The sequence below is a fragment of the Carcharodon carcharias genome, chromosome 18 (assembly GCF_017639515.1).
Source record: "Carcharodon carcharias isolate sCarCar2 chromosome 18, sCarCar2.pri, whole genome shotgun sequence".
Lineage (NCBI taxonomy): Eukaryota > Metazoa > Chordata > Chondrichthyes > Lamniformes > Lamnidae > Carcharodon > Carcharodon carcharias.
The window spans coordinates 12,237,659-12,263,299 of NC_054484.1; the positions used below are offsets into that span (position 1 = coordinate 12,237,659).

The following is a 25,641-nucleotide window of genomic DNA, read 5'->3' on the forward strand; positions in this document are numbered from 1 at the left end:
GCTCCTGAGCCTAGACCATCAGCAGTGGGGCCATTTCCAGCCAAACTGAGTGCTGTCCGATGCTGGGTATTGGCTGCTGTGATGTAGTGGGTAGGAGCGAGGGGTGAGCCGGGTGCATGTGATATTGGGAGCGGTGGAGAGGGGGTAGCTGGCGTGTGATGGCTGAAGTGGGGGTGGGTGAGGAGCCATGTATGTGCAATGTTGGGGGAGGGGCATGTGGTACGGTGGAGAGGGCTGTCCACCTTGGGCTGTGGTGGGAATGGAGGCAAGGAAGGTGGGGGAAGAATTATTCATCTGGAGCATGAACTGCAGTGAAGGGAGAGCCACGTGTACTTGATGTCAACTGCACATTTATATAATGTGTTTATAAAAAGTGGCCGTGATTTGCAATCAGCTGCCATTCAGCATAGGTGTAAACAAGTGATCATCACTCTGTTCCACTGCGTTAGATTCAGTTACAAGTTGGCAAAAAAGTTATTCAGGATTAATGACTTCACAGGGCTATCACTGTCCTTCTCATGCCTATTTGGAAACCTCATAGGCCAGAGGTTAAGTATAAAAATGCCCTATGAATTATTATTAAGCAAACTCAGTTGACGGGTAGAAAATTCTTTTTACCTCCAATTCTTCTCCCTTTACCACCCATCACTCACCCTATTGATTCCTCTGTTAGAAGTGACAACGGTATACTGAGCCTGCTCAGACTAGAAATAATATTTTGTCGTTCGACTGGAATTAAAAGGTGTCGCTGTAAGTGCAAACATCTCATACCAAGATGCAGCCAAGACCGGTTGAAGTTTCAGGAATTATGAATCACACGCCTACCCTGTGCTCTGGATAGCACCCTGCTGTTGTGATGCACAGCCATGCTGCACCCTGCGTGGAAATTTCCATTGCCCCTGTGCTAAACTTTTTCACATAGAAAAGAGGAAAGAGACAATAAAATTGCACAGCAATAACAAAGCAGCCCTTGAAGCTGCTCACTTCAAGTAATGCCAAAACATTTTTGCTGCAATTTTAAATTTGTACCCAGGGACCTTCACGGCTTGAACTCTGATGTCTGCTAGGCCAATCAGCCTTGGCATTGAACAGGTGATTCTGTTCTCAGCAGGTTTGACAGCATCTGTGGAGTGAAAGGCAGAGTTAACGTTTCAAGTCCGCATGACTCTTCAGAGCTCTGAAGAAGAGTCATACGGACTCGAAACGTTAACTCTGTCTTTCTCTCCACAGACGCTGTCAAACCTGCTGAGTTCTTCCAGCATATTTTTGTTTTTGTTTCGGATTTCCAGTCTCCAGATTATTTTGCCTTTATGATTCTGTTCTCCCTCTGCTCACTAAAGAGATCTTGCATTTAAAAAATGCCTTGGAATGTTGCAAAGCATCTTTCAGCCAATGAAGTACTTTTGAATTACAGCCACTGTTGTAATGTAGGAAACATGACAGCCAATTTGTGCACAGTAAGCTGAAATGATATAATTTTTTTTCGTTCACGGGATGTAGTCTTTGCTGGCTAAACCAGCATTCGTTACCCGTCCCTAAAATGTAACAGCCGGTATTCTCATTTTTTTTTAGTTGTTTCAGGATGAGTATTGGCAAGGACACCAGAGAGAACTCCCCTGCTGTTCTTCAAATAGTGTCCTCGGTCTTTCACCCGTGAGATCAGATGGTTTAATGTTTCACTTGAAAGATGACACCTCCTACAGTACAGCACTCCCATAGCCCTGTACTGGAGTATCAGCATAGATTTTGTGCTCAAGTCTGTGGAATGGGACTTGAACACCTGGCCTTCAGAGTCAGAAAACTAACTGAGACACAGTTTGACACCATGCCACCCAAACCTCTGATCTGCTCAGTTGAAAACTGAGAGCCTGGATCTTTGCAAATACATGATTGTATGAATCCAGAGTGGATAACCTGCCCTCCCCACGTGCCTGCATCCACGCTTTTTTTACCTTTTGCAAAGTTGTGTATTGGTTTCATTAAGGACCATTTTAATGGCCACATCTCGCCCTCAATAGCAGAGACTGTCAGATGATTTTGGTAAAATAGTTCATGTTTGAAAAGCTCTTTTGCGGGGGAGAAAAGCCTCCTGTAACTTAAGCCTTCATTCTTTGTGCGATAATCCCAAGTCTTTGCCTCCTCGTTTTCACTGATCATGAATTGTTATCCACATTTTTTCATTTGGTTCCCCGTAATTCTGAAAGCCTCTGTTAGCATTTGTAAATCTGTGCCATCTGTGCTAAAGGAGAAATTCTTGAATTTTCTTTCGAACGGTTTCTTAAGGGTTACTCAAGGTAAACAGGGAGGAGTATTTTTTACCCAGCAACTGCTGCTGGTGATTGTTACCTATAGGAATTGAGGAACAGGAGTGGGTCATTTAGCCCCTTGAGCCTATTCTGCCATTCATGAATGAGATCATGGCTGATCTGCAGCCTAATTTATATGCTCATCTTTGCCCAATATCCCTTAATATCTTCGGCTCCATCAATTTCTGCTTTAAATTTAACATTTGATCTTGCATCAGTTGCCATTTGCGGAAGAGAGTCCTGAACATTTACCACCCAGTGTCTGTTGAAGCGCTTCTGAATTTCAGTCCTGAAATATCTGGCTCTAATTTTTAGTCTATACCCATTAAATCTAGACTCCCCAACCAGAGGAAATAGTTTCTCCCTATCTGTCCCCCTTAATATCTTGAAAACTATGATCAAACGCCTCTAAACCTTCTAAATTCCAGAGTGTGTAACCCTAGTTTATGTAATCTCTCCTCGTAGTTTAACCCATAGAATCCAGGTATCATTCTGTTAAATATGCTGCACTTCTTCCAAGGCCAGTATACCCTTCCTAAGGTGATCCAGCAGTAGGGTATCGGGCTGAGAGCACAATTTGGCTTCAGCTGTAATTGCCTCGGTGGGCAAATGACTTGGGAGGTCCACATGACTACTGTCCAGTTAGGCAAGGCCCTAAGGTCACCTGGTTCTGATGAACAGCAAGGAATAAAAACCCTTCAGAACAGAGAAAGAAGAACGTTAGTGTGCCAGTCATTCTTGAATGTCTGCATGTCAGCTGTTGCTTAGTGGTAGTGCTGTCATCTCTTAGCCCCACTCCAGAGACTTGAACGCATAATCCAGGCTAATTTTCCCAGTGCAGTTCTGAGCAAGTGCTGCATTGTTGGAGGGACTGTCTTTTAGATGAAACATTACAACCGAGGCCCTGTCTTCACTCTCAGGTGGACATAAAACCGAACATTGCCCTATTGTGGAGAAGAGCAGCAGGTTTATTGCTTGTGTTTTGACCCATATTTATCCCTCAACCGACATCATTAAAAGAGATTATCAGATCATTTATTTCATTGCTGTTTGGAGGAAACTGCTGTGTGCTAATTGGCTGTCGTGTTCTACACTGCAGTAGTGACTACACTTCAAATGTACTTTATTGGCTAAAAAGCACTTTGGGATGTACTGAGATTGTGAAATGTGCTATGTAAATGCAAGTTTATTTTGCTCTTTTTCTTTCTCATTTTTCTTTCACTGTCTCTCCTCTCATTTGATAAGTTCATTGTTTTTTTGTGTGCATAGAGCCACTTGAGTATGTGATTTGTAAAACTCCATCACTGATTGCAGCTAATATACCGTTTCGTCCTCCCTTCCCTTAGTCCCTCTTTAATCTGCTAGAGTTTCGGAGACTCGTCCTCAACTATGTCCCGCCGACTGATCCTCAGGATGTACCTCAAAATCAAAAGGTGCGTGGCTTCAGTGTATCTTTGAGAATGCATGCAGCTGGCACGGGATTGCTGTACGTGGCAAGCACACACCCCACCACTCGCAGCAGGTGAAACTAAGTGAATTAATTTAATCGGAGGCAGACACTCAGTATTGCAAACTCTGGCTGGTTGTATTCCTGGCGACACAATCTTGTGACCCTTCCGCCTCCCAACACCCCACACTCCTGCTGTTGGCTGCTCGACAACCATCCTGGCAATGCCCTGCCTTTCTACAGCCAATTGGTAACTTTTTGTTACCTTCTGGATGATTCCTGATTGTCAGTCAGGGAGCCACTTCCCTTTCCATCTCCTATGAAGTGAAAATTTAAAAAGAAGCTTTTTTAATGGTTTTTCTCCTGGGTTGTTAGAAGCAGTGTCCAGGAGATTACTTTTTCACTCCTCCGGCACAATCCTGGTAACCCTGCCTGCATTGGCCAGTGTAAAACTGAATGTGCTTGGACAGTGCGTGGTGTGTAAGCAGACCAAGGACTGCCATTTTTAAAAAAAAAACATACAACAGTTGGACTTCTGCTGTTCGGGTTTTGCTTGCTCTTTAAAACAGGCTGTCCACAAACAGAGGCTGTGAATGCTGCGTGGCTGGACTGCCATTCCTCATGAGCACAATATATAATACAGTTCTGGCCTCAACATCAGCCTGCTTCTCTTCCCCTGCCCCTCAAGCTGCACTGTAGCACCCTGTGATTGTCAATTAATGACGTATCCCAAGCACCAAAAGTGGTAAGTTACAGGCTGAAACTACTGGTGGCCTTAATGTTTGCTTTATGTTTGAATAATTTTGTCATTTCCTGCCCCAGTCTTTATTCATATATTTTTGTATCAGACTTGTTAATTTTGCACTCATGAAAATGAGGGCTTTCAGAGTCAGCTGACAGGACACTTTCCATTTCATTTCTGGAATCGAGGTTTCCCAGGTCAGTTACGATATGACATTGAAAGGAATGTAGAATGTGAGAGGCAGGGTAAAGCTCCTTCCATTCTGACCCAACAATGTGTTCTGCAGTGTGGCTTTTTTTTTCATATCTTCATAGAATCCATGCTGTGCGTCATCTTGCATCAGGATGCTGATTGTTTTTACGGAATTAGAAGCAATTTTTTGCTGCGCTCCTTTGTTCACTAGGATCTGGATTGAGACTGGAATGGTCTCGGACACTGATGCTTTTAGGATGTACACCGTGTAAGGAAATGCTAGCAAACATTTCTTACAATATTTTTTGAAATGGCTTCGTTTCCCATCTTTTTTCTCCAGTCATGACAGAGAGCAGACAAGCAACCTTGACCCAGAACTTTATGAAAATAGATATAACAGTCACTTGTGATCGTGTTCTTAAATTAGCCTCATCTTCTTTACCACCCCCCACCCTCACAACCTCACTGACTCTTGTCAACTAGGCCCCTAGTTGGCATCATTTTCTCCCTTACTGCTTCTCTGATCAAAACAGCTATGATGATGCCACTTTCAAAAACAGTTCCTCTGACATGTTCTCCTTCTTCCTTAACCGAGGTTTTCCACCCACGGTCGTTGACTGGGCCCTCAACCGTGTCTGGCCCATCTCCCGCACATCCGCCCTCACACCTTCTTCTCCCTCCCGGAAACATGATAGGGTCCCCCTTGTCCTCACTTATCACCCCACCAGCCTCCTCATTCAAAGGATCATCCTCCGCCATTTCTGCCAACTCCAGCATGATGCCACCACCAAACACATCTTCCTTTCACCCCCCCCTAGCAGCATTCCGTAGGGATCATTCCCCCTGTGACACCCTGGTCCACTCCTCCACTCCCCCTACACATCAACCCCCTCCCACGGCACCTTCCCATGCAACCGCAGAAGATGCATCGCAGGCCCCTTTACTTCCCCTCTCCTCACCGTCCAAGGGCCCAAACACTCATTTCAAGTGAAGCAGCATTTCGCTTGTACTTCCCTCAACTTAGTCTACTGCATTCGTTGCTCCCAGTGCGGTTTCCTCTACATTGGAGAGACCAAATGCATTCTGGGTGACCGCTTTGCAGAACTCCTTCGTTCTGTCTGCAAGCATTACCCAGACCTCCCTGTTGCTTGCCATTTCAACACTCCACCCTGCTCTCATGCCCACATGTCCGTCCTTGGCTTGCTGCATTGTTGCAGTGAAGCTCAACGCAAACTGGAGGAACAGCACCTCATCTTCTGACTAGGCACTTTACAGCCTTCCAGACTGAATATTGAGTTCAACAATTTTACATCATGAACTCTCTCCTCTAACCCCACCCCCTTTCTGATTTTCCTCCCTCGTTTTTGTTTTTTCCAATAATTTATATAGATTTTTCTTTTCCCACCTATTTCCATTATTTTTAAATGTATTTCCATCCATTGTTTTATTTCTACCTTTTAGCCCTTTTCGATTCCTTCACCCCACTCCCACTAGGGCTATCTGTACTTTGCTTGTCCTGCTTTCTACCTTTAATTAGCACGTTCCTTAGATAATATCACCACCTTCAACACCTCTTTGTTATGTCTGTGACATCTTTTGGTTATCTCCACCTATCACTGGCCCTCTATCCAGCTCTCTTGTCCCAACCCCCCTCCCCCCCTCAAACCAGCTTATATTTCACCCCTTTTCTATTTTTCCTTAGTTCTGTTGAAGAGTCATGCGGACTCTCTGCAGATGCTGCCAGACCTGCTGAGTTTTTCCAGGTATTTTTGTTTTTGCTATGCTGAGAAGGTGTGGGAGTGTTAAGAAAGCAGCAGTACATCCTGCCTATTATCGATACTGTGTGAGTGGGCTCGGTTCCTGGACATTGCTAAGTTAGATGATAGCCAGGGTGATGCTCAAAGCCTCAGCTTTCCTGGGCTAGGGAGAGGAAAATCACTCTGGGTGCTTGTTCCTGGCTGCAGTTATAGACTACCACTGGAAAATATGTGCAGTACATGTCAAGTGAGCATAGAATCTCGTTTGATCATGATGACCTCCGTGGCTGAATAGCTTGCTATCTCTTGTGTATCCCTGCAAGCATCAGGACGTATGGTGAATATTGATAAAGAAATATAATGTGCATCAATTTGTATTTGGGTCCATTCTGTGCAATTAACATTGCATGTTAATAAATTTGATCAAGATTCTCTGTCACTTTCCTTCCCTTAAGCCCCACTATAAGACTTCAATTTCAACGTTGGGCACAGTTCACCTGTAGCACCTGTATTCTACCTATGCTCACAAGATAAATTTATATGAGTCTTGTAATTCCACTGCATTTATTTTAATGGGGTCTGTGCACATACCCTACTGGTTGCTAGGCTGTTGCCTGGCACCTGGGAGCAAGTAACTAGCCAGAAGTTGAGTGCTGCATCAAATATTGTAGCTTGTCTTTAAAGAAAGTATAGTTTGACCTGGGAGATAAAATCCTGTGAGGTATCTGTAGTGGCCTGAAAATCCCTAAGCCTGGATCTGATTTAAAAAGGAAATCTCTTAGCAACAATTGATTTGAATAAAAAGAATTGTATCTAAATTGTAATTAATTGTATGCAAGGTAAATGTGGGCATTAACTGGGGAATCATTTGTGTTCCTATAAATAGTCAAACTGGTTGGAGGGGCATGATTATAATGTGTGTCTTGGTAAATAAATGCTGATAAAGGAGTGAAAAGATTGGCTCCAGTTCTATCCTTCACCACCTGGCTTTCTGGATTAGAACAGAGGGTGTCTCATATTCCATAGACATTAAAACAATCAGTTGCTCAGATTTAAAAAAGATATACTTTTAATTACATTTTGGTTTTTTTTAAACCTTTTTTAGAGGGAACTCTCATTTTCTCTCTGACGTTACTGGCTCACTGGTTTACATTTTCAGTCATTCTTTGACATATGGGCGTTGCTCCTGAGACGCTGTTGGCGAGCCACCTCCTTGAACCGCTGCAATCATTGTGTTGTAGGTGTTCCCGCAGTCTGTCAGGCAGAGAGCTCCATGATTTTGATCCAGCCATGGTGAAGGAACGGCTGACATATGTCCAAGTTGGGCTGGTGTGCGTGACTTGGAGCTGATGGTGTTTGCAAGCATCTGCAGCCTAGGTCCTTCTGGGCTACAGATGTCATGGGTTCCATCGGGCCTGACAGTCCTTCAGTATCTTTCCATGGGATTGTTCTTCGTGTGGCCCCTGTACAACGACTTTCTGTATTTGCCGTCTTTATCCTTGTCTCAGATAAAATCTATCTATCTGTGATAGCATTGTGCAGAGGATACCGTCCGCTTGCAGAATAGAAAGTTTCCTTATCTTCCATACATTAACCCTGGCACTAAGTGTCCCTATCGTAGTGTGTTTTCCCCCTTTCTTCCTCTTCTCTTCAATCATTCCTTAACGGACAATCTGCTTTTGAGATTGTGTTACAGGAACCGGTGTTCATTTTTCTGCCCACAATCTGCAGGAGCGACGGAATCTTCCTTTCATGCGTGAATTGAGGCAACTATTTGCGCTAATGGTTAGCTCCAAGAGGAAATATGTGGATCCCTCAAGAGCTGTGGAAATACTGAAGGATACTTTCAAATCCAATGACTTGCAGCAGGTAAGATTTGAGAGGGAGTGTAATGATTTTATCCCGCATCTAATTTCTTCAATTACAGTTGATCATGATAAGCTGTAACACAGCCATCCAAACCAGAAAGTGGCTGATTCAGTCCCTCTGACATGTTGCGTTAGCTGATCCCAGCTTGTGGTTTGGAGACTTCAACTGCTGCCAGTACTTCTAAATACTAACTAGGATTGCCACTCCTAATGGCTACCCAGTGCCTTCTGCTAGAAATTGGAGATAGCAACAGAGGCATGTGCTGTCATGCCTTAGATAAACTACCAACACTTGTCCCACTCGTACATGCGGTGATCTTTTGAATAAGGTGCTGGAGAGAGGCATTTCCTGTGGAACTCTAGCCAACAGTGTGTGCTAGGAAGGAAACCTCCAATTCAAAGCACCTACTGCACTATTGCCATTTTTCCAATTCCCATACCAACGTGGGTAAGAGATCCACAATTACTCGGGCTGACCTCATTCTTTCCCTTCCTGTCTGTGAGAATCTTGACTTTGTATCTCTTACCTGATGTGTGACTACTGTAAGGAAAAGGAATGATGGCAGACCCTGTTTCAGTGTTGCATTTCCTCCAGGTTTTCTTTTGCTACTGACTTTTCTCACCACCTGTTGAAGCTGTAGTTCATCGGGTGCTGGCTGCCCTCTGGTACTCGCCCAGCTGATGAATACTTGTCTGTAGAACTAAACGGTGTGTTGTGACCCTGGAGGGCAAATCAGTTTTCCTCATTTGACTTCTGCATGCGTGTATTTTCCAGTAGCGGTCACAAGACAGTGATTAGAAGGGAGAACACCACCTTTCTTTATTACTTTGCTCCTTCCCCAATGTGTGAGCATAATTGTAACACCCCACTGTGGCCCTGGCAGAAATCAGGAACCTCAATGACGTTGGGACCAGTTCGCTCATTGCAAGTTGTCTTTACCTATCCCTAACTTCCTGCAACTACACCAAGCTGTTTTTATATAGTACATTAACATAGTTAAACATCCCAGGGCGTTTCACAGGAACATTAAAAAACAAAATTTGACACCAAGACACAAAAGTCAATATTAGGGCAGATGGCCAAACACTTGGTCAAAGGGGTTGAGTTTAGAGGTGTTTTAAGAGGAGTGTGCGGTAGAGAGGTTTAGGAAGGGAGTTCCAGATCTTGGCACCTGAAGGCATGAGACCAATGCTGGAGAGATTAAAATTGAGGATGCTAAGAGCCCAGAATTGGAGAAGTGCAGATATCAGAGGGTTGAAGGGCTGGAGGAGATAGGGAGGATTGAGCTTGTGGAAGGATTTGAAAGTGAGGTTGAGAATTTTAAAACCAAGGCATTGCTCAACCGGGAGCCAGTGTATTTCAGTGGGCACAGCAGTGATGAGTTGACGGGACTTGGTGCAAGTTAGGGAATGGGCAGCAAAGTTTTGGATGACCTCAGGTTTACGAAAGGTAGAAAGGCCAGGAGAAGGCCATGTCTAGACATAACAAAGACCCCACAGCACCAAGGTCTGGTTCCTAAGCTCTGAAATTCCCTCACCAAACCTTTCCTCTCCTCCTTGAAGATACTCCTTAAAACATACCTTTTTGACCAAGCTTTTGCTCATTTGTCCTAGTATCACCTTATTTGGCTTGGTGTCATATTTTGCCTGTTAATGCTCCTGTGGGACATTTTACTAGGTTAAAGGAGGTGCCTTTCATGGATCATCCTGTGCAGATGTTTGGCCTTTTACCAAGTATTTTTCCCTTCCTCTCCTGTTCTGCAGCAAGATGTGAGTGAGTTTACACACAAGCTTTTGGACTGGTTAGAGGACGCCTTTCAGGTGAAAACAGAAGAAGAGAGGTAAGCTCGGTATGATTTTAAGGAAAAACTGGACCTGACTTCCTGTGGTATTGCTCACTTGTGTTCTTAAATTGATCTCCTGGAGCATTGTTCATTTGTGTTCTTAAGATGACCTCCATTGGCATTGCCATTGGTGTTCTTAAGCTGATCTGTGGCATTGCCCACTGGTGTTCTTAAGCTGATCTCCTGTGGCATTGCTCACTGGTGTTCTTAAGCTGATCTCCTGTGGCATTGCTCACTGGTGTTCTTAAGCTGATCTCCTGTGGCGTTGCTCACTGATGTTCTTAAGCTGATCTCCTGTGGCGTTGCTCACTGGTGTTCTTAAGCTGATCTCCTGTGGCGTTGCTCACTGGTGTTCTTAAGCTCATCCCTTGTGGCGTCGCTCACTGGTGTTCTTATAATGACCTTCAGTGGTGTTGCTCATTGGTACCGTGGAAAGCAGTTGTTTTCATTGAAGACCCATTTGGAGCCAGGCACTGCACTACCATGATTGGCCGAGAAGATTTGTGGGGCAGTGGTATTTGAAATTTTAAAGTGGTTGAGAGAAGTAGATGTTGGCCCTCTTAACAGTGTCAGAGATGTATAAAACTGATGACAGGTGAAACATGAAGTGATGGAAAGATTATTCTGAAAATTTCCCTTGAAACTTGAATTATCCTTGTTTGCAGCTGTCATGTATTTGCAACATTTGCTATTTTCATTTTGAATTTGCAACATTTGTAGTTGGTTTATGGTTCTTTTTCTGGTGGCCAACCTTCTGAATCTGAAGAGTCAGATGTGTTCTTACAGCATCAGAATTGTTTATACGGTGGATAACAAGACTGGCTAATCACAGTGTATGCCAAGGCTTCCTGTTAATAAGCTCTATCCTGTCTGTCCAGGACTGAGGAGAAATAGAGACAACCTTAGCCCACATTTTGGTACCTGTAGTTCTTCAAAATGTTTTGAGCTCAAGTTCCACTTCAGAGACTTGAGATTGTAATCTAGGCTGACACTCTCACTGCAGCTTTGAGGGTGTGTTGTATTGTCTGAGGTGCTATCCTTTGGGGGAGATTTTAAACTGAGGCCTGTCTGCCTCTTCAGGCAGATATGAAATCCATGCTACTATTTGAGGAAGGGTTCTCCCTGGTGTATTACCCCATGTTTTGTTTCCCAGCCAACATCATTAAAACTTAGCATTTAATTGGTGGTTATGGGATTTTGGCTTGAATTAGCTGCTGCATTTCTTACATTTTCCAGTTACAGATATACCCGATTAAAGATGGCTGGTAAAATGTGAGAGGATATTTGCATATTGGACTCCAGGAGTGAAGTCCAACGTAGGGAGCATATGTGCAGCCAACTTCAGGAGTGAAACTCCACACAAAGCACATGTAGAGCTGATTCTAGGAGTGAGATTCTATACAGAACAGATGTGCAACTGAATCCTGGAGTGAAATCCCACACAGGACCCGTATGGGCTGCTGGCTATAAGTGTGCAGCCCTGCCTCTTCCAGGACATGTACTAAGTAACCCAATGTTTGGTTAACTGACAGCATCGCAGAGCCACAATTTTCTGGGCCTATGGTTCTGCTGTTGCAGTAAGGCAGCTTTTTTAAATTCACATTGAGTTGAGACCTCTCTGCTTATGTTACGTAGGGTTACATGGAATTTGCAGCACAGAAACAGGCCATTCAGGCCATTAGTCCATGCTGATGTTTTGGGTCTGTTATACAGCAGAGCTTGGAGCAGCAACAGCACAGTGGAAATCAGCGTAGCACAACGTTGAGGGTGTTTTCCCAGGAGCAAAGAGAGACTATTAAAGCGTCTTTATTTCTCATTGCATGCGTTCAAAGCTTGTGCAGGATTTGATAGAGTAGAAGGAGGAAATCGTCTTCACTGGCAGGAAAGTCGGTAACCAGAGGACACACTGTTAAGATAATTGGCAAAAGAACCAAGGAGGTTATGATTTAGAATGTGCTGTGTGCTGCCTGAAAGAGTGGTGGAAACAGATTCTATAACAACTTACAACTGGATAAATACTTGATGAGAAGGAGAAATTTGTAGGGCTTTGGGAAATGAGCAGAGTGTGACTAATTGGATAGTTCTATCAAAGAGCTGGGACAACAAGCACAGTGGATGAAATGGCTGCCTTCTGTGCTGCATGATGCTCTCTTTGCTTACCCAGCATTATTCTAGTATGTACTGCAAGTTTTTTCTTTGTTGTTAGGGATGGCGAGAAACCAAAGAACCCAATGGTGGAGCTCTTCTATGGGCGGTTCCTGGCTGTAGGGATGCACGAAGGTAATGTACATCAGGACCAACTCGTGAAAGTATTCTAAGAACATAAGCAATAGGAGCAGGAATAGCCCATTCGCCCTCTCAAGCCTGTTTGACCGTTCAGTAAAATAATGGCTGAACTTATACAGCAACTCCACTTCCTGCCCTAACCCCCACATTCCTGAATTCCCTTAATGTCCGAATATCTATCTTCAATATATTCCACAACTAAGCATCCCCAACTCTCTGTAGTAGAGAATTTCAAAGTTCGCAACCTTTCAAGAGAAGAAATTTCTCCTCATCTCAGTTTTAAATGACTGACCTCTTACTCAGAGACTATGACCCCTATTTCTAGGCTCTCTGGCCAGGGTAAACAGCCTCTCAGCATCTACTCTGTCAATTCCTCGAACAATTTTATATATTTCAATGAGTCACTTGTTATTCTTCTAAACTCCTGAGTATAAAAGTCCATTCTACTCAGTCTCTCCTGATCTCCTCCTCCAAAATGAATCTAGTAAACCCTTGTTGCACACCCTCTAAGCCAAGAATATCCTTCCTTGGGTAAGGAGACCACCAACATACACTATACATCATCAAAGCCCTTTATAATTACAGCAACATTTCCTTACTTTTATGCTGCAACCCCTTTGAAATAAAGGCTTAAGTACCATTTACCTTCCTAATTGCTTGCTGTACTTGCATGTTAACTTTGTGATTTGTGTGAAAAGATGTCCAAACCCTTCAGAAACCCAACATTTGTCAGTCTCGCACATTTTAAAAAATATTCTGCTTTTCCGTTCATGCTACCAAAGCAAATAATTTTTACACTTCCCACATTATACTCCATCTGCCACATTCTTCCCACACATTTAACTGGTCTGTATCCGTTTGCAACCTCCTTACATCCTCCGCACGGCTTACTCTTCCACCTTTTTATATACCGATATTCCACCTCTATTTGTACCGTCACAATCTTGGATACGTTACACTCGGACCCCTCATCTAAACTGTTGTTCAGCAACTTGAATATTTAATAGCTTTTTCTTACAGCCAGTGGAAAAAGTTTAGCTTGTCTCCTTGTATGGGACTTCTCACGTTTTACACCACTGTCATGCATAGCATGGTTAGAATTAAACTCTGTTAATATTTTCACATTAACATTCCAGGACAGGTTAGGTACAGAGTAAAACTCCCTCTACACTGTCCCATCAACACTGTCAAGGCAGGTACAGCACAGGTTAGATACAGAATAAAAGCCCCTATAAACAGCCCTGTCAAACACTCATAAGGCAAGCACAGCACAGTGTTGATATAAAGCTTCCTCCTCACTTGTCCATCAAGGGCTCGCAGGTGGGACTAGAGAATAAAGCTCTTTCTGTCATCCTCATTGGAAAGGCACTCAAAATTGATTGAAAAGGAGTACCAATAATGGGGGAATTGAGGAAGGGCACCAGTAAATTGGGCAATTGGGGGAAGGCACCAGTAAATGGGCGGGGGGGATTGGGGCAGTGTTAAGGTGTTCGATCATATTTGATAATTCTGTCAAGTCTGATTCTTTCCTTATCTGATGCCCAAACGTAAGTGCTTCATGCAGTGGTCCCTGGATTGAATCAGGCCTAGGACACCTTCCTGATTGCCCTTCCCTGGCTCAGGATTTGTGAGGGTAATTGTTGCTCTGTTACTGCTGCCATGACTCAAATCAGCTCACTTGGAAAATTGATCCTGCTCTCTTTTCTTGTCTGCATGGTTCAGTGACACTTTCCTCTACATCTCAGTCAATGAAGAAAGTACTTTATTTTTAAAAAAGCAGGCATGAAGTTGATCATGTTGAACAGTACTAAAAGGCAGCACAAGTTCTGGAAATCGCAACCAATTTGAATAAGTTAAACGTACCTTTAATTTTGCAATAGGGAAAAAGTTTGAGAATTCGGAGATGTTTGGACAGTACCCACTGCAGGTGAACGGATTTAAGGATCTTCACGAGTGCCTAGAGGCTGCGATGGTTGAAGGCGAGATTGAGTCCTTACAGGCAGAAAATTCTGCCAACTCTGCAAAGTCTGGACAAGAGGTGGGTTGTTACAAAAGGGTGCTACTGCATCATTTAGTTAAATTTAGTCACATGTGTTGGGTAAATCATATCTTCACAAACTGGATTTTTCTTTTAAAATTTGGAAGGGCGTTATTTGGACATTCGGATGCTGACCTGGAGCTTTTTTAAAACAGGTCATACGTTAACCTTGGAACTGTCAACAAGCGTGGCTTTTTCAAGAAATCACCTGATCAGCACGGCACTTGAAATGGGGGAGAGTGTGGTTGTTTGCATTGCAATTGACCTTTCTTCCATCATAAAGTTAGAAGTGGGGGTGTTCGCTGATGATTACACAAGGCTCAGCAGCACTCGTGACTCCTTAGGTGCTGAAGCATGTGCAACTGCAGCAAGACCTGGACAATATCCAGGCTCGGGCTGACAAGTGCTAAGTAACATTCACGCCACACAAGTGCCAGTCAATGATCATCTCCACCAAGAGAGAATCTAACCATCGCCCCTTGACATTCAATGGCATTACCATTGTTGAATCCCCTACTATCAACATCCTGCGGCTTACCATTGACCAGAAACTGAACTGGACTGGCCATATGAATACCATGGCTACAAGAGCAGGTCAGAAGCTAGGAATCCTGCAGCGAGTAACTCACCTCCTGACTTCCCAAAGCCTGATCACCATCTACAAGGCACAAGTCAGGAGTGCAATGGAATACTCTCCGTTTACCTAGGTGAGTGCAGCTCCAACAACACTCGAGAAGCTTGACACCATCCAAGACAAAGCAGCTCGCTTGCTTGGCACCCGATCCGCAAACATTCACTCCCTCCACCACTGACAAGCAGTGGCAGCAATGTGTACTATCTGCAAGATTCCCTGCAAGAATTCACAAAGGCTCCTTAGCACCTTCCAAGCTCACAAACTCTACCACCTAGAAGGACAAGGCCAGTTTACATGGGAACACCACCACCTGGAAGCTCCCCTCCAAGCCACTCACCATCCTGACTTGGAAATATATCACCGTTCCTTCACTGTCACTGGGTCAAAATACTGGAACTCCCTCCCTAAAAGCAACGTGGGTATATTTAGGTCACCACCACCTTCTCAAGGGCAATTAGGGATGGGTAGTAAATGCTGGCCTAGCCAACGACATCCACAACCCATAAATTAATTTTAAAAATTACTTTAATTGATGGGAAAAACTGATTTAAAGGAAAAAAAGCTAGTGAGTTATTGGAAACCACATAACAAGGGATGAGCTTTAAGTTTTGGATTTGTGTTTTTGAGTTCAGTTGGGACTGAATTGAAAAAGTAAAAGCTGCCCAGCTCACTGCCTTGCTTTGCCTTGCCTGAAATAAAGTTGTTGGCATATCCAGCTAAGAATCCTCAGCTCAATAGAACTTGTCGATGTTTTTTGGGAATCTGAGGTTGAGAAGGGGGATTGACCTGGCTATATTCTCCGCCACAACGAAGCTCTGTTGGTGAGATCCTCCAGGCGTCTACTGGGATCAGCGGCCCCGTCTTCCCATGAAGGAGATCCAGTTCAACAGTGCCCAGACCCTGCGAATTTTAACCTTTATTTTTATAACGCCTATCCTCTAAAGCCCATCTCTGCAGAGAGACACTATCTGTTTGCCCTTTGTTTGCTTGTGTGTGATTGTGCATATGCATGCTTAGTTATTTAAGGATAGATAGTTATACTTCCAGAGTACAATTGTGGGTTAACCTGATCTTGAAACTTGTTTTTTAAAAAAAAGTTTTGTTTAATCTGAGTTTATTGAAAGAAGTTTGGTTAAAGTCTCTTTTATTCTAGGTCTAACAGTAGTAATTTTGGTAAGCGAATTAGACTTTCACACTAATGGTGCGAGCTGTGGAGTAGTAGGGCCAGATAAACTGTGCACTTCTCCTATCCTGGTTGTAACACATGTTTGATGTACTGGGTTAACGTGAAGCTTCTTGTCCTGCTCAAAGTATTGATACCATGAGTTGCGATAGCAAAGGAAAAGTTGACTTCAAAGCAGTACCCTTTTGTTCAAAGCACACACCTATTCAGCATCACTGGACTATATCCTCCCACCCTCTGCTTGTACCCAGGATTGTGCGGCTATTGATTAGTGAAAGTGATGATTCTGTGGGATTAGATCCATCACAGGTATTGCCTTCTGTTGATGACAGGGCAGTGGCATAATGGAGGAGAGGCTCTCAGCAGGCCAGACAGCTTTGAATATTAGGATATTTGAAAGTGTGATTCATTAGTAGATATCAGAGGAGTTCTGTGAGTATAAAAAAAAAAGCAGGAAATTACCTAACTTGGCATAATTAATTAATTTGAATTAACAGCCAAAATTCACTCAAGACAACTTCAGGCTCCCTGAACTATCAATTGGCAATCGTTTTTCCTGCTCTCCACTCACCACCTCTCCTGCTCCCTCACCCTCCCGCTCGCTGCCTCCCTCCCCGACCCTCACATTTGCAGCCCCTTCCTCCCCCTTGCTGCCACTGTCCCGAGCCCTGCTCAAAGTGAAGGTTCAAGAGCGGGAGGTGGCAAACGGGTGAGGCAGTGAGTGGGAGAGGTGGTGAGCAGGAGGGTCGGCAAGAGGGTGAGATGGTGAGCGGAAGGGTCAGGTAGGAAGCAGTGAGCAGAAGGGAGGTAGCAGGCGGGTCAGGGAGGGAAGAGGGAGGAGTTGAGAAAGATGGCAAGTTGAGAGAGGCAGAAAGCTGGGGGTGGGAAGCAGAGAGCAGGTGGTGAGTTGGAAGAGTTAATAAGTTATTAAGACTTAGGTTAAGAATTCGTAAGTTATTAAGAGTTGTTAAGCTATTAAGAGCTAGTAAGAGAATTTTTTGACCAGTTCACCACTGATCTAGTCATTCCACTGCAGTTGGTTTTGTAGAATTATTCAAGGAAGATTGGTCCCAAAGGCATCCGACACATTAAAAACACCAGGCCATTTCTGGGGAGCTTGTGAAACGTTTTGGATTCCTAGCCAGATCTCCAAATAATTATGCAAAGGTTTTTGTGAAGTTATCTCATGAGACATTTTAAACTGTGCATATTTCCAAACACTAACTCTCCCCAATTCACTATTGTATACATTTAGTTGTTTAGTAGTACAGAACCTTTGCACCCTTTTCATCTAAACAAAAGCTTACGGAGCAGTCATTCCCTGGTGCGTTCCCCAGGGCAATCCTTGATCAAAGTCAACCTACCTGGTTTGAATTTGAACAAAGCTGGGCAGCTATCTGCTCCATGCTGCATTCTCCATGGCAATGCTTCCACCAATCAGAGTCCCCTTGCCAACCAGTCAGCACTCTCTTCTCATGCAATATGAATTGTTGTTTGCACTGTTACAATCTGGTAATTTCTTATGTACTGTCCTGATGAGTGCAAGACGAAAAGCTTCGTTAGCATGTCTCTTTTTTCAGCAATACTTTGTATGCACTGAGAGACAGTTTACTGTAAAAATGGTGAACCAGTTTATTACTTCACAATTCATAGATTTTTAATGTAAAAAATCTGTAGGTGGACTAAATGCCACTACTTCTCTGAAAACTACTTCAACAGTCATTGTCCCTCCTGGGATTCCATTCTCTCTTCAGCACAAGTTCCCAGATGTAGCTTCCCCTTCAATATTCATTTAATTTACATGGATGGAAAAAGATCAGAGGGCACATAACTGACATTCCTAATACAGAGGGAGTGCTGCACTATTGGTTGATGATTTTTCAGCCTGAAAGAAATGCTGACAGCTACTGACAACTTTACCTAAAGAAGTCACGCTAAACTAACTGCTTTCCCATGTTACCAGATTCAGCAGGATAACATCAGGGATGAGAAACTGTACTTCTGAGGAGAGATACTGGGACTGTTTGCCCTGGAGCAGAGCAAGCTAAGAGGAGATTTTTTTTTAGATTATGAAGCGTTTTAACAGGATGTCAAAGGAATAAGTATTTAGCAAGTTGGTGACGTGGGATTATCCTGTTAAAGTTTCCACAAAGAGAGTAAGAAGAGGTTACGTAAAATTTCTTAATGCAGAAAGTTTTTAGTTGTTGGAACATGGAATACTTTGGTAGTGGGCCATCTTTCAAGGGAAAAGTGGATAAAATATTGGAAGCAGAAGATAACATATTTAAGAGAGTGAAGAAAGCCTAACAATGAATTAGCTTTAAAGTGTTCCAAAACTGAAATGGTGGGACAACTGGTCTTCATTTACTGTGTGATTCTTAACCATGTTATCCCATGTTAATGGAAAGTTAGCTTTAAATTGGTTTATGTTCACAGTGCATGATTTATTACAAGAGCAAGCTTAATTAATAAAATACTTGCCTGGTTTTAATTCTTCAACAATGTGATTTTCAATAACAGTGGCTTAATTTCCTCAACAACTGGGCAGATGTGAAATTCACAGCCACTGAGTAACACTTGCACCTTTTTGGGATAGTTATGGCTCTCATTCCCCCCACCCCTTCCAAGAATGATTGTCTTGCTATTTTCAGTTGCAACAACTGCTTGTCTTCTGATCCCACAGCACTGGTTCACTGCGCTTCCACCCGTCCTAACCTTCGAACTTTCCAGATTTGAGTTCAATCAAGCTTTGGGAAGGCCCGAGAAGATCCACCACAAATTGGAATTTCCATCCGTCTTATACATGGACAGGTACTGCCGCCCTGTAATTTGCAGAGTATCCTGGTGCTCTTAGAAAGAAGACAGATTGCATTCATATAACGTTTTAATGTAGTAAAGCAATGTAACGTGCTTCATAAGAGTGTTATCAGACAAAATTTGACTAAATTTAAGAAGAAATTAGGACAGGTGGCCAAAAACTTGGCCAAAGTGGTACGGCTTTAGGGAGCTTCTTAAAGGAGGCAGCGAGACAGAGGTTCAGGTTCGACAATCATAGAGCTTAGAACTGAGAAGGTCCTCGATGTGTGAAGTATGTGTTTTATTTTTGTCCAAACTGCAGAGGAAGCTCCAACTTTCTCCATTCCAGCCCTGTAGCTTAGGACTGTTTGCAACATAGGAAAGTCCAGGCTATCGTGACCATCGAGCTCAATTCATGCAGAGGTGCAAGTTTGATTCTACCATGGATTCCCATCACTATTTCCCTCCACTGTACCACTACCACGTACCAATCCTCTACTTTTGGAATACTACATTCCTTCCCTGACCACTCCTGGGAAAAACACTATCAAGCAATGCTGCTAGTACTTCCTCAGTCCCCTTTCTCCACTGATGTTTATTCAGTTCACTTTATTAATTCACCCTGAATCAAACACAATGTCAGAGACTATTTCACAGTGCAAAGATTGTAATTTGGCAATTCAGTTATGTTCCACCTTCACTACATTCTCCTTTATATTAAAAAATAATGGAGGGAATATACATGGAGATACTCTTTTCAACATCAGGAACCAGAGGATACGGATTTATGATCATCAGCAAATAATCCAGGGCAGATTAGAACCTTTTTTACACAATGAGTTGTTATAATCTGGAATGCACTATCTATGGTGGTGGAAGCAGATTCAATAGTAACTTTAAAATGAGGATGACATATTTACCTGAAAAGGAAAATAAAATTGCAGGGCTGTGAGGAAAGACAGGGATGTATTCGATAGTTCTTTTCAAGAGCTAGCACAGGCACAATGGACCAACTGGCCACTGCCTGTCCTATATAATTCTTTGATCTCGTACCTGCCAACTTGATGCCTTTGATTATCAATGTCTTAGGGAGTGAGATCATTTCTACTTAATTGGATGTACTATTGGTTAAAAATACAGGTACATGGATAAAAACCGAGAAATCACCAGAATCAAACGGGAAGAGATACGACGGCTGAAAGACCACCTTACCGTTTTGCAGCAACGACTGGAAAGGTACGAGAACAAGGAGCTTAGATGGAGAATTTTAGTTAGAAATGAGCAGTCCCAGTAATGTAATCTGGTCTAGAGTCTAATAGATAAACAACAGCTCTTTTGTGCTGAGGTTGTGCCTCTTCTTTCTGGTCAGAATTTGGGGTAGATGCATTTAAGCTGATGCTAGATAAACCCAGGAGGAAGAAAGAAGTAGAAGAATATCCTGATGGAATTAAATGATTTAAGATCGGAGGAGATGATGGAGTAGCGGTAATGTCACTGGACTGGTAATCCAGAGGCACAGGGGACATGGCAGCTGGTGGGATGTAAATTCAGTTGATAAAAAACCTGGAATTGAAAGCTAGTGACCATGAAATTATCATTGATTGTCATAAAAAAAAACATCTGATTCACTAATGTTCTCTAGGGAAGGAAATCTACTGCCCTTACCTGGTCTGGCCTACATGTGGCTCCAGACCCACAGCAATATGGTTGACTCTTAGTTGCGCTCTGAAATGGCCTAATAAACCACTCAGTTCAAGGGTGATTAGGGATGAACAACAAATGCCAATGACACCCACAGCCCATGAAGGAATAAAGGAGGAGACTCTCCTTTAATTAATTATAATTTAGTGCATCAATGATTTAGCTAGTGTGGGACTGAGACAAATGTTCCAGAATAGTCCCAGATTTGAATTGCTGATGACAGGAGGGGGGTAATTAGCCAGGGTTCTGACTCCTGATTGATATCCAGTAACCTTTCCTGGAAAGTGATGTTGGGTGAGAACAGGGTCACCCTCATCAGTAATGTCTCTTCCTCCCCCTTAGGCTGGTGCTCATTGTCCAATGTTCCCCATTAAGAAAAGCCACTCAGTGTGAGAGGGTTAGCCCAGCAAGATTCATCCCCAAGAGAACAGGAAGATGGGATACAATGAAAAAAAGCATCAGAAGCAGCATTTAGTCAGGCAATGTTGTCTGGAGTATAGGTGGTTGAACCACAGGCAGATTAACGCAAAGAAGGGAGAAATTAACTTGCAAATAGGCACTGAAAAATCGCCTACAAGGTGGTAATGTGCACATTGTTTTTATTGAGGCTAAAAACATCTGAGGATGAAGAAGAACTTGCATTTATATTTTGCCTCTTATTATATCGCCTCTTGACATCTTAAAATGCTTCACAATCAAATAATTACTTTTGAAGTGTAGTCATTGTTATGACGTAGGCAGATACCCTGTTGATCTGTTTTGGTCCATTGCACAGCTGCTCTTAGGAAAAGTGCCTTGGGGTCTTTTGCATCTACCTGAACAGGCAGATATAAGGTCTTTGTTTAGTGTTCCAACAATGCATTTATATAGCACTTTTCAAGGTTGCAGAAGGAAACAGTGCACTTCACAGAAGCACAAGCAAATTAAATTCAAGCAACAGACAGCATCTCTGACAATGCCGCACCCCTTCAGTGCAGTATTGAAATGCCAGGTGAATTGTGTGCTCAAGTCCTTCAAAAGTATTACCAGCTAAGCCAAATTGGCACACTAACTAGTGCTTAAACCCATTTGGACAGATGCTGGTAGTGCTAATTTAAACAAACTTTTGATTCCTGTTTTTCTCTCTTACTATTTTTCTCCCTTTTAACATAATTTCTCTCCCTCGCTTTTTCTTTCTCTTCCTCCCTTTCTTTTTCTTATCCCTCTTTCTCCTTTCTTTTCTGCCCCCAATCCCATTGGCTCTCTTTTTCTCTTGGCAGGTATCTAAGCTATGGTTCTGGCCCCAAACGATTCCCACTGGCAGATGTTCTTCAGTATGCCTTGGAGTTTGCCTCGAGTAAGCCTGTGTGCACCTCACCGGTGGATGATGTTGAAACTGCTCCGCCAGGTACCACGACAGCACCTCAGACAACAGCCAGGCAAGAGAGGTTTGTAGATAAAGTTTGGCATTCTGTATAAATTAGCAAGAAACAAATATCTTATTGAATTTTCTTGAAAAACTTACATTTATATAGTACATCTTCACATCTCTCATATATTTCAACTGATTACTTTGAAGTCTTAAGAACATAAAAAATAGGATCGGGGTGGACTATTCAGCCTCTAAACCTGCCCTGCCCTGCCATTCCGTGGGATCATGCTTGATTTTCTACTGCAGCTGCATTTTCCTGCTCAATAACCATATCCCTTTATTCCCTTAGTACCCAAAACTTTATCGATCTCTGTTGTGAGTATACTCTCGGACCGAATATCCACAGCTACCGGGGGTAGAGAATTCCGAAGCTTCACAGCCCTCTGAGTGAAGAAATTTCCCCTCATCTCTGTCCTAAGAGGGCAACCCCTTATTCTATGACTGTGATCCTTAGTTCTCATGCAGCTTGAGAGGCCGCAGAATGGCTAATGTCGGAAATAGGAATACTTTTTCATACATATTGTACAGGCTTGTTCCAACGTACGGCCCGCGAAGCTCCTCTACGCATTTGAATGGGAGATTTTGCACGGAACTGCTCCTCCAATCACAGGCCATTTCTCCCCCATGTTTGCTGCTGATAGGCTCACTGATGAGAATCAACTTGTGCTTGAAGGAGCAGGGAACACCAGCCGCAATGCGTTCGGGGCCCCGCGAGTCAAGGGTTGAGGGTCGGTTGGCGGTGGGGGGGGGACCCACAGGGAAACTGAGGGCCGGGGGGGGGGTGCTCTAGGGCAGGGACCTGAGAGCCAGGGAGCGACAGGCATCCAGAGTGGAGCACGAGGCAGTGGGAGCGGGGCCCGCTGACGGTCTGAGTAACTGGAGACTGTATGAGAGAGTGTGTGAAGGAGTGAGAGAGTGTGTTTGTGTGGAGCGGGGTGGAGGGGTGAGAGAGTGTAGGTCAGGTGGGGGAGATGGAGCGTAGATGAGGCAGGGACGAGGGAGTGTGAGGGTGAGATGGGGGACGAGGGAGTGTGAGGGTTAGATGGGGGACACAAGGGAGTGTGGGGTGAGGCGGGGGCACGAGGGAGTGTGGGTGAGGTGGAGAGGTGAGTGGGTGTGAGTGAGGTGGGTGTGAGGGGGTGTGGGTGAGGCTGGGGTAGAGATGGAGAGTGGGTTTGGGGAGAGGGTAGAGAGGGGGTGTGGATGAGGCAGGGGGCGGGGTGCGAGGGGGTGTGGGTGAGGCTGGAGGGAAGAGGGAGTGTGAGTGAGGAGGGATGGAGAGGGGTGTATGTGGGGAGGGCGGAGAGGGGTGTGTGAGGGGAGGGCGGAGAGGGGTGTGTGAGGGGAGGGCGGAGAGGGGTGTGTGAGGGGAGGGCGGAGAGGGGTGTGTGAGGGGAGGGCGGAGAGGGGTGTGTGAGGGGAGGGCGGAGAGGGGTGTGTGAGGGCAGGGCGGCGGGGGGGTGTGTGAGGGGAGGGCGGCGAGGGGTGTGTGAGGGGAGGGCGGCGAGGGGTGTGTGAGGGGAGGGCGGCGAGGGGTGTGTGAGGGGAGGGCGGAGAGGGGTGTGTGAGGGGAGGGCGGAGAGGGGTGTGTGAGGGGAGGGCGGAGAGGGGTGTGTGAGGGGAGGGCGGAGAGGGGTGTGTGAGGGGAGGGCGGAGAGGGGTGTGTGAGGGGAGGGCGGAGAGGGGTATGTGAGGGGAGGGCGGAGAGGGGTGTGTGAGGGGAGGGAGGGGAGGTGGGTGTGAAGGGAATGGGATGCATTGGGGGAAGGGTGTGTGGGGAGAGAGGGAGAAGAATGTGTGCGCGCCAGGGCAAACTGAGGGAATGTGAGGGTTGGAGAGGGGTTGTGAGGGTTGGAGGGTGGAGGAGGTCAGAGATGGGTTGAGGGGAGAGGGTGTGAGTGGGGAAAAGGAGAGGATGTGAGGGGTCGTGTAGGCGAAGGGTGTGTGGGGAGAGAGGGAGGAGAAAATGTGTGCACGGGGGCAGCATCTGTCCATAAGGTTCACTCCAAATATCAGGGTTATCGTGCACTCTCATCCCCCCCTCGCCGCCGTGCACTCTCATCCCCCCTCGCCGCCGTGCACTCTCATCCCCCCTCGCCGCCGTGCACTCTCATCCCCGCTCGCCGCCGTGCACTCTCATCCCCGCTCGCCGCCGTGCACTCTCATCCCCCCTCGCCGCCATGCACTCTCATCCCCCCTCGCCGCCGTGCACTCTCATCCCCCCCCTCGCCGCCGTGCACTCTCATCCCCCCTCACCGCCGTGCACTCTCATCCCCCCCTCGCCGCCGTGCACTCTCATCCCCCCTCGCCGCCGTGCACTCTCATCCCCCCCCTCGCCGCCGTGCACTCTCATCCCCCCTCGCCGCCGTGCACTCTCATCCCCCCCCTCGCCGCCGTGCACTCTCACCCCCCCGCCACCGTGCACACTCACCCCCCCTCGCCGCCGTGCACTCTCATCCCCGCTCGCCGCCGTGCACTCTCATCCCCGCTCGCCGCCGTGCACTCTCATCCCCGCTCGCCGCCGTGCACTCTCATCCCCGCTCGCCGCCGTGCACTCTCATCCCCGCTCGCCGCCGTGCACTCTCATCCCCGCTCGCCGCCGTGCACTCTCATCCCCTGCTCGCCGCCGTGCACTCTCATCCCCGCTCGCCGCCGTGCACTCTCATCCCCGCTCGCCGCCGTGCACTCTCATCCCCGCTCGCCGCCGTGCACTCTCATCCCCGCTCGCCGCCGTGCACTCTCATCCCCGCTCGCCGCCGTGCACTCTCATCCCCGCTCGCCGCCGTGCACTCTCATCCCCCCCCGCTACCGTGCACTCTCATCATGTGTATTGTTTCTCCGAATTTTATATTTTGAAATTTGCACATTGGCCCCTTGAGTGAGAAAAATTTTGAAATGTGGCTTCCAGGCAAAAAAGTTGGACAACCCTGGTACAGTAGGTAATGTTAAAAGAAAGAGCATGTGTTAAGCTACCTTTCTTGCTTGCTGCTGAATGCATGAAATATTTTCAACCTTCATTTTGCTGAACAATTTTAAGATACTCAGTGCGCCCCTTGTTAAAAATGAAAGCCCATTGGTAGCAGAGCTGTGCAGAGCTGAAACGTGCATCCACTCTATTGTCCCCTCTCTTTCTTAGCTGCACTGTTCTTTGGATGGGGAGTGCAGGGCGGATGCTACCTTACAAAGAGTGAGTCAATTGAGGGAGAATCCGCCTTACCAGATTTGGAAGTGGTTTTAGTAGAGCATGAGGCTCTACTTGGCTAAGGGATGGCTGGCGATGTTAAGTACTTCAGGATGAACTATGAATTATTATCTTGTTTTGATTTGAGGGGGGAGGCTAGCCTAACTCTTAATAAAGCATCATATGGAGTTCAGGATCTACGTGGATTTAGATGTTGGAATAGTTACAGAAATGCTTGGAAAGATTAACCATGCT

The 25,641-nt window shown here is 45.2% G+C and overlaps 1 protein-coding gene across 5 annotated transcripts in view; it reads left to right on the forward strand.

The window, feature by feature from the left end:
• Positions 1 to 25,641, forward strand: part of usp25 (ubiquitin specific peptidase 25) — a 177,189-nt gene that overhangs the window by 76,231 nt on the left and 75,317 nt on the right. For all 5 annotated transcript variants that reach the window (XM_041210981.1, XM_041210983.1, XM_041210982.1 and 2 more), the window contains exons 6-13: positions 3,653 to 3,739; positions 8,176 to 8,313; positions 10,077 to 10,153; positions 12,363 to 12,436; positions 14,323 to 14,480; positions 18,981 to 19,108; positions 20,234 to 20,329; positions 22,054 to 22,221. In XM_041210981.1, the coding sequence (XP_041066915.1) occupies positions 3,653 to 3,739; positions 8,176 to 8,313; positions 10,077 to 10,153; positions 12,363 to 12,436; positions 14,323 to 14,480; positions 18,981 to 19,108; positions 20,234 to 20,329; positions 22,054 to 22,221 (926 nt within the window). The remainder of the gene's footprint in view (positions 1 to 3,652; positions 3,740 to 8,175; positions 8,314 to 10,076; positions 10,154 to 12,362; positions 12,437 to 14,322; positions 14,481 to 18,980; positions 19,109 to 20,233; positions 20,330 to 22,053; positions 22,222 to 25,641) is intronic.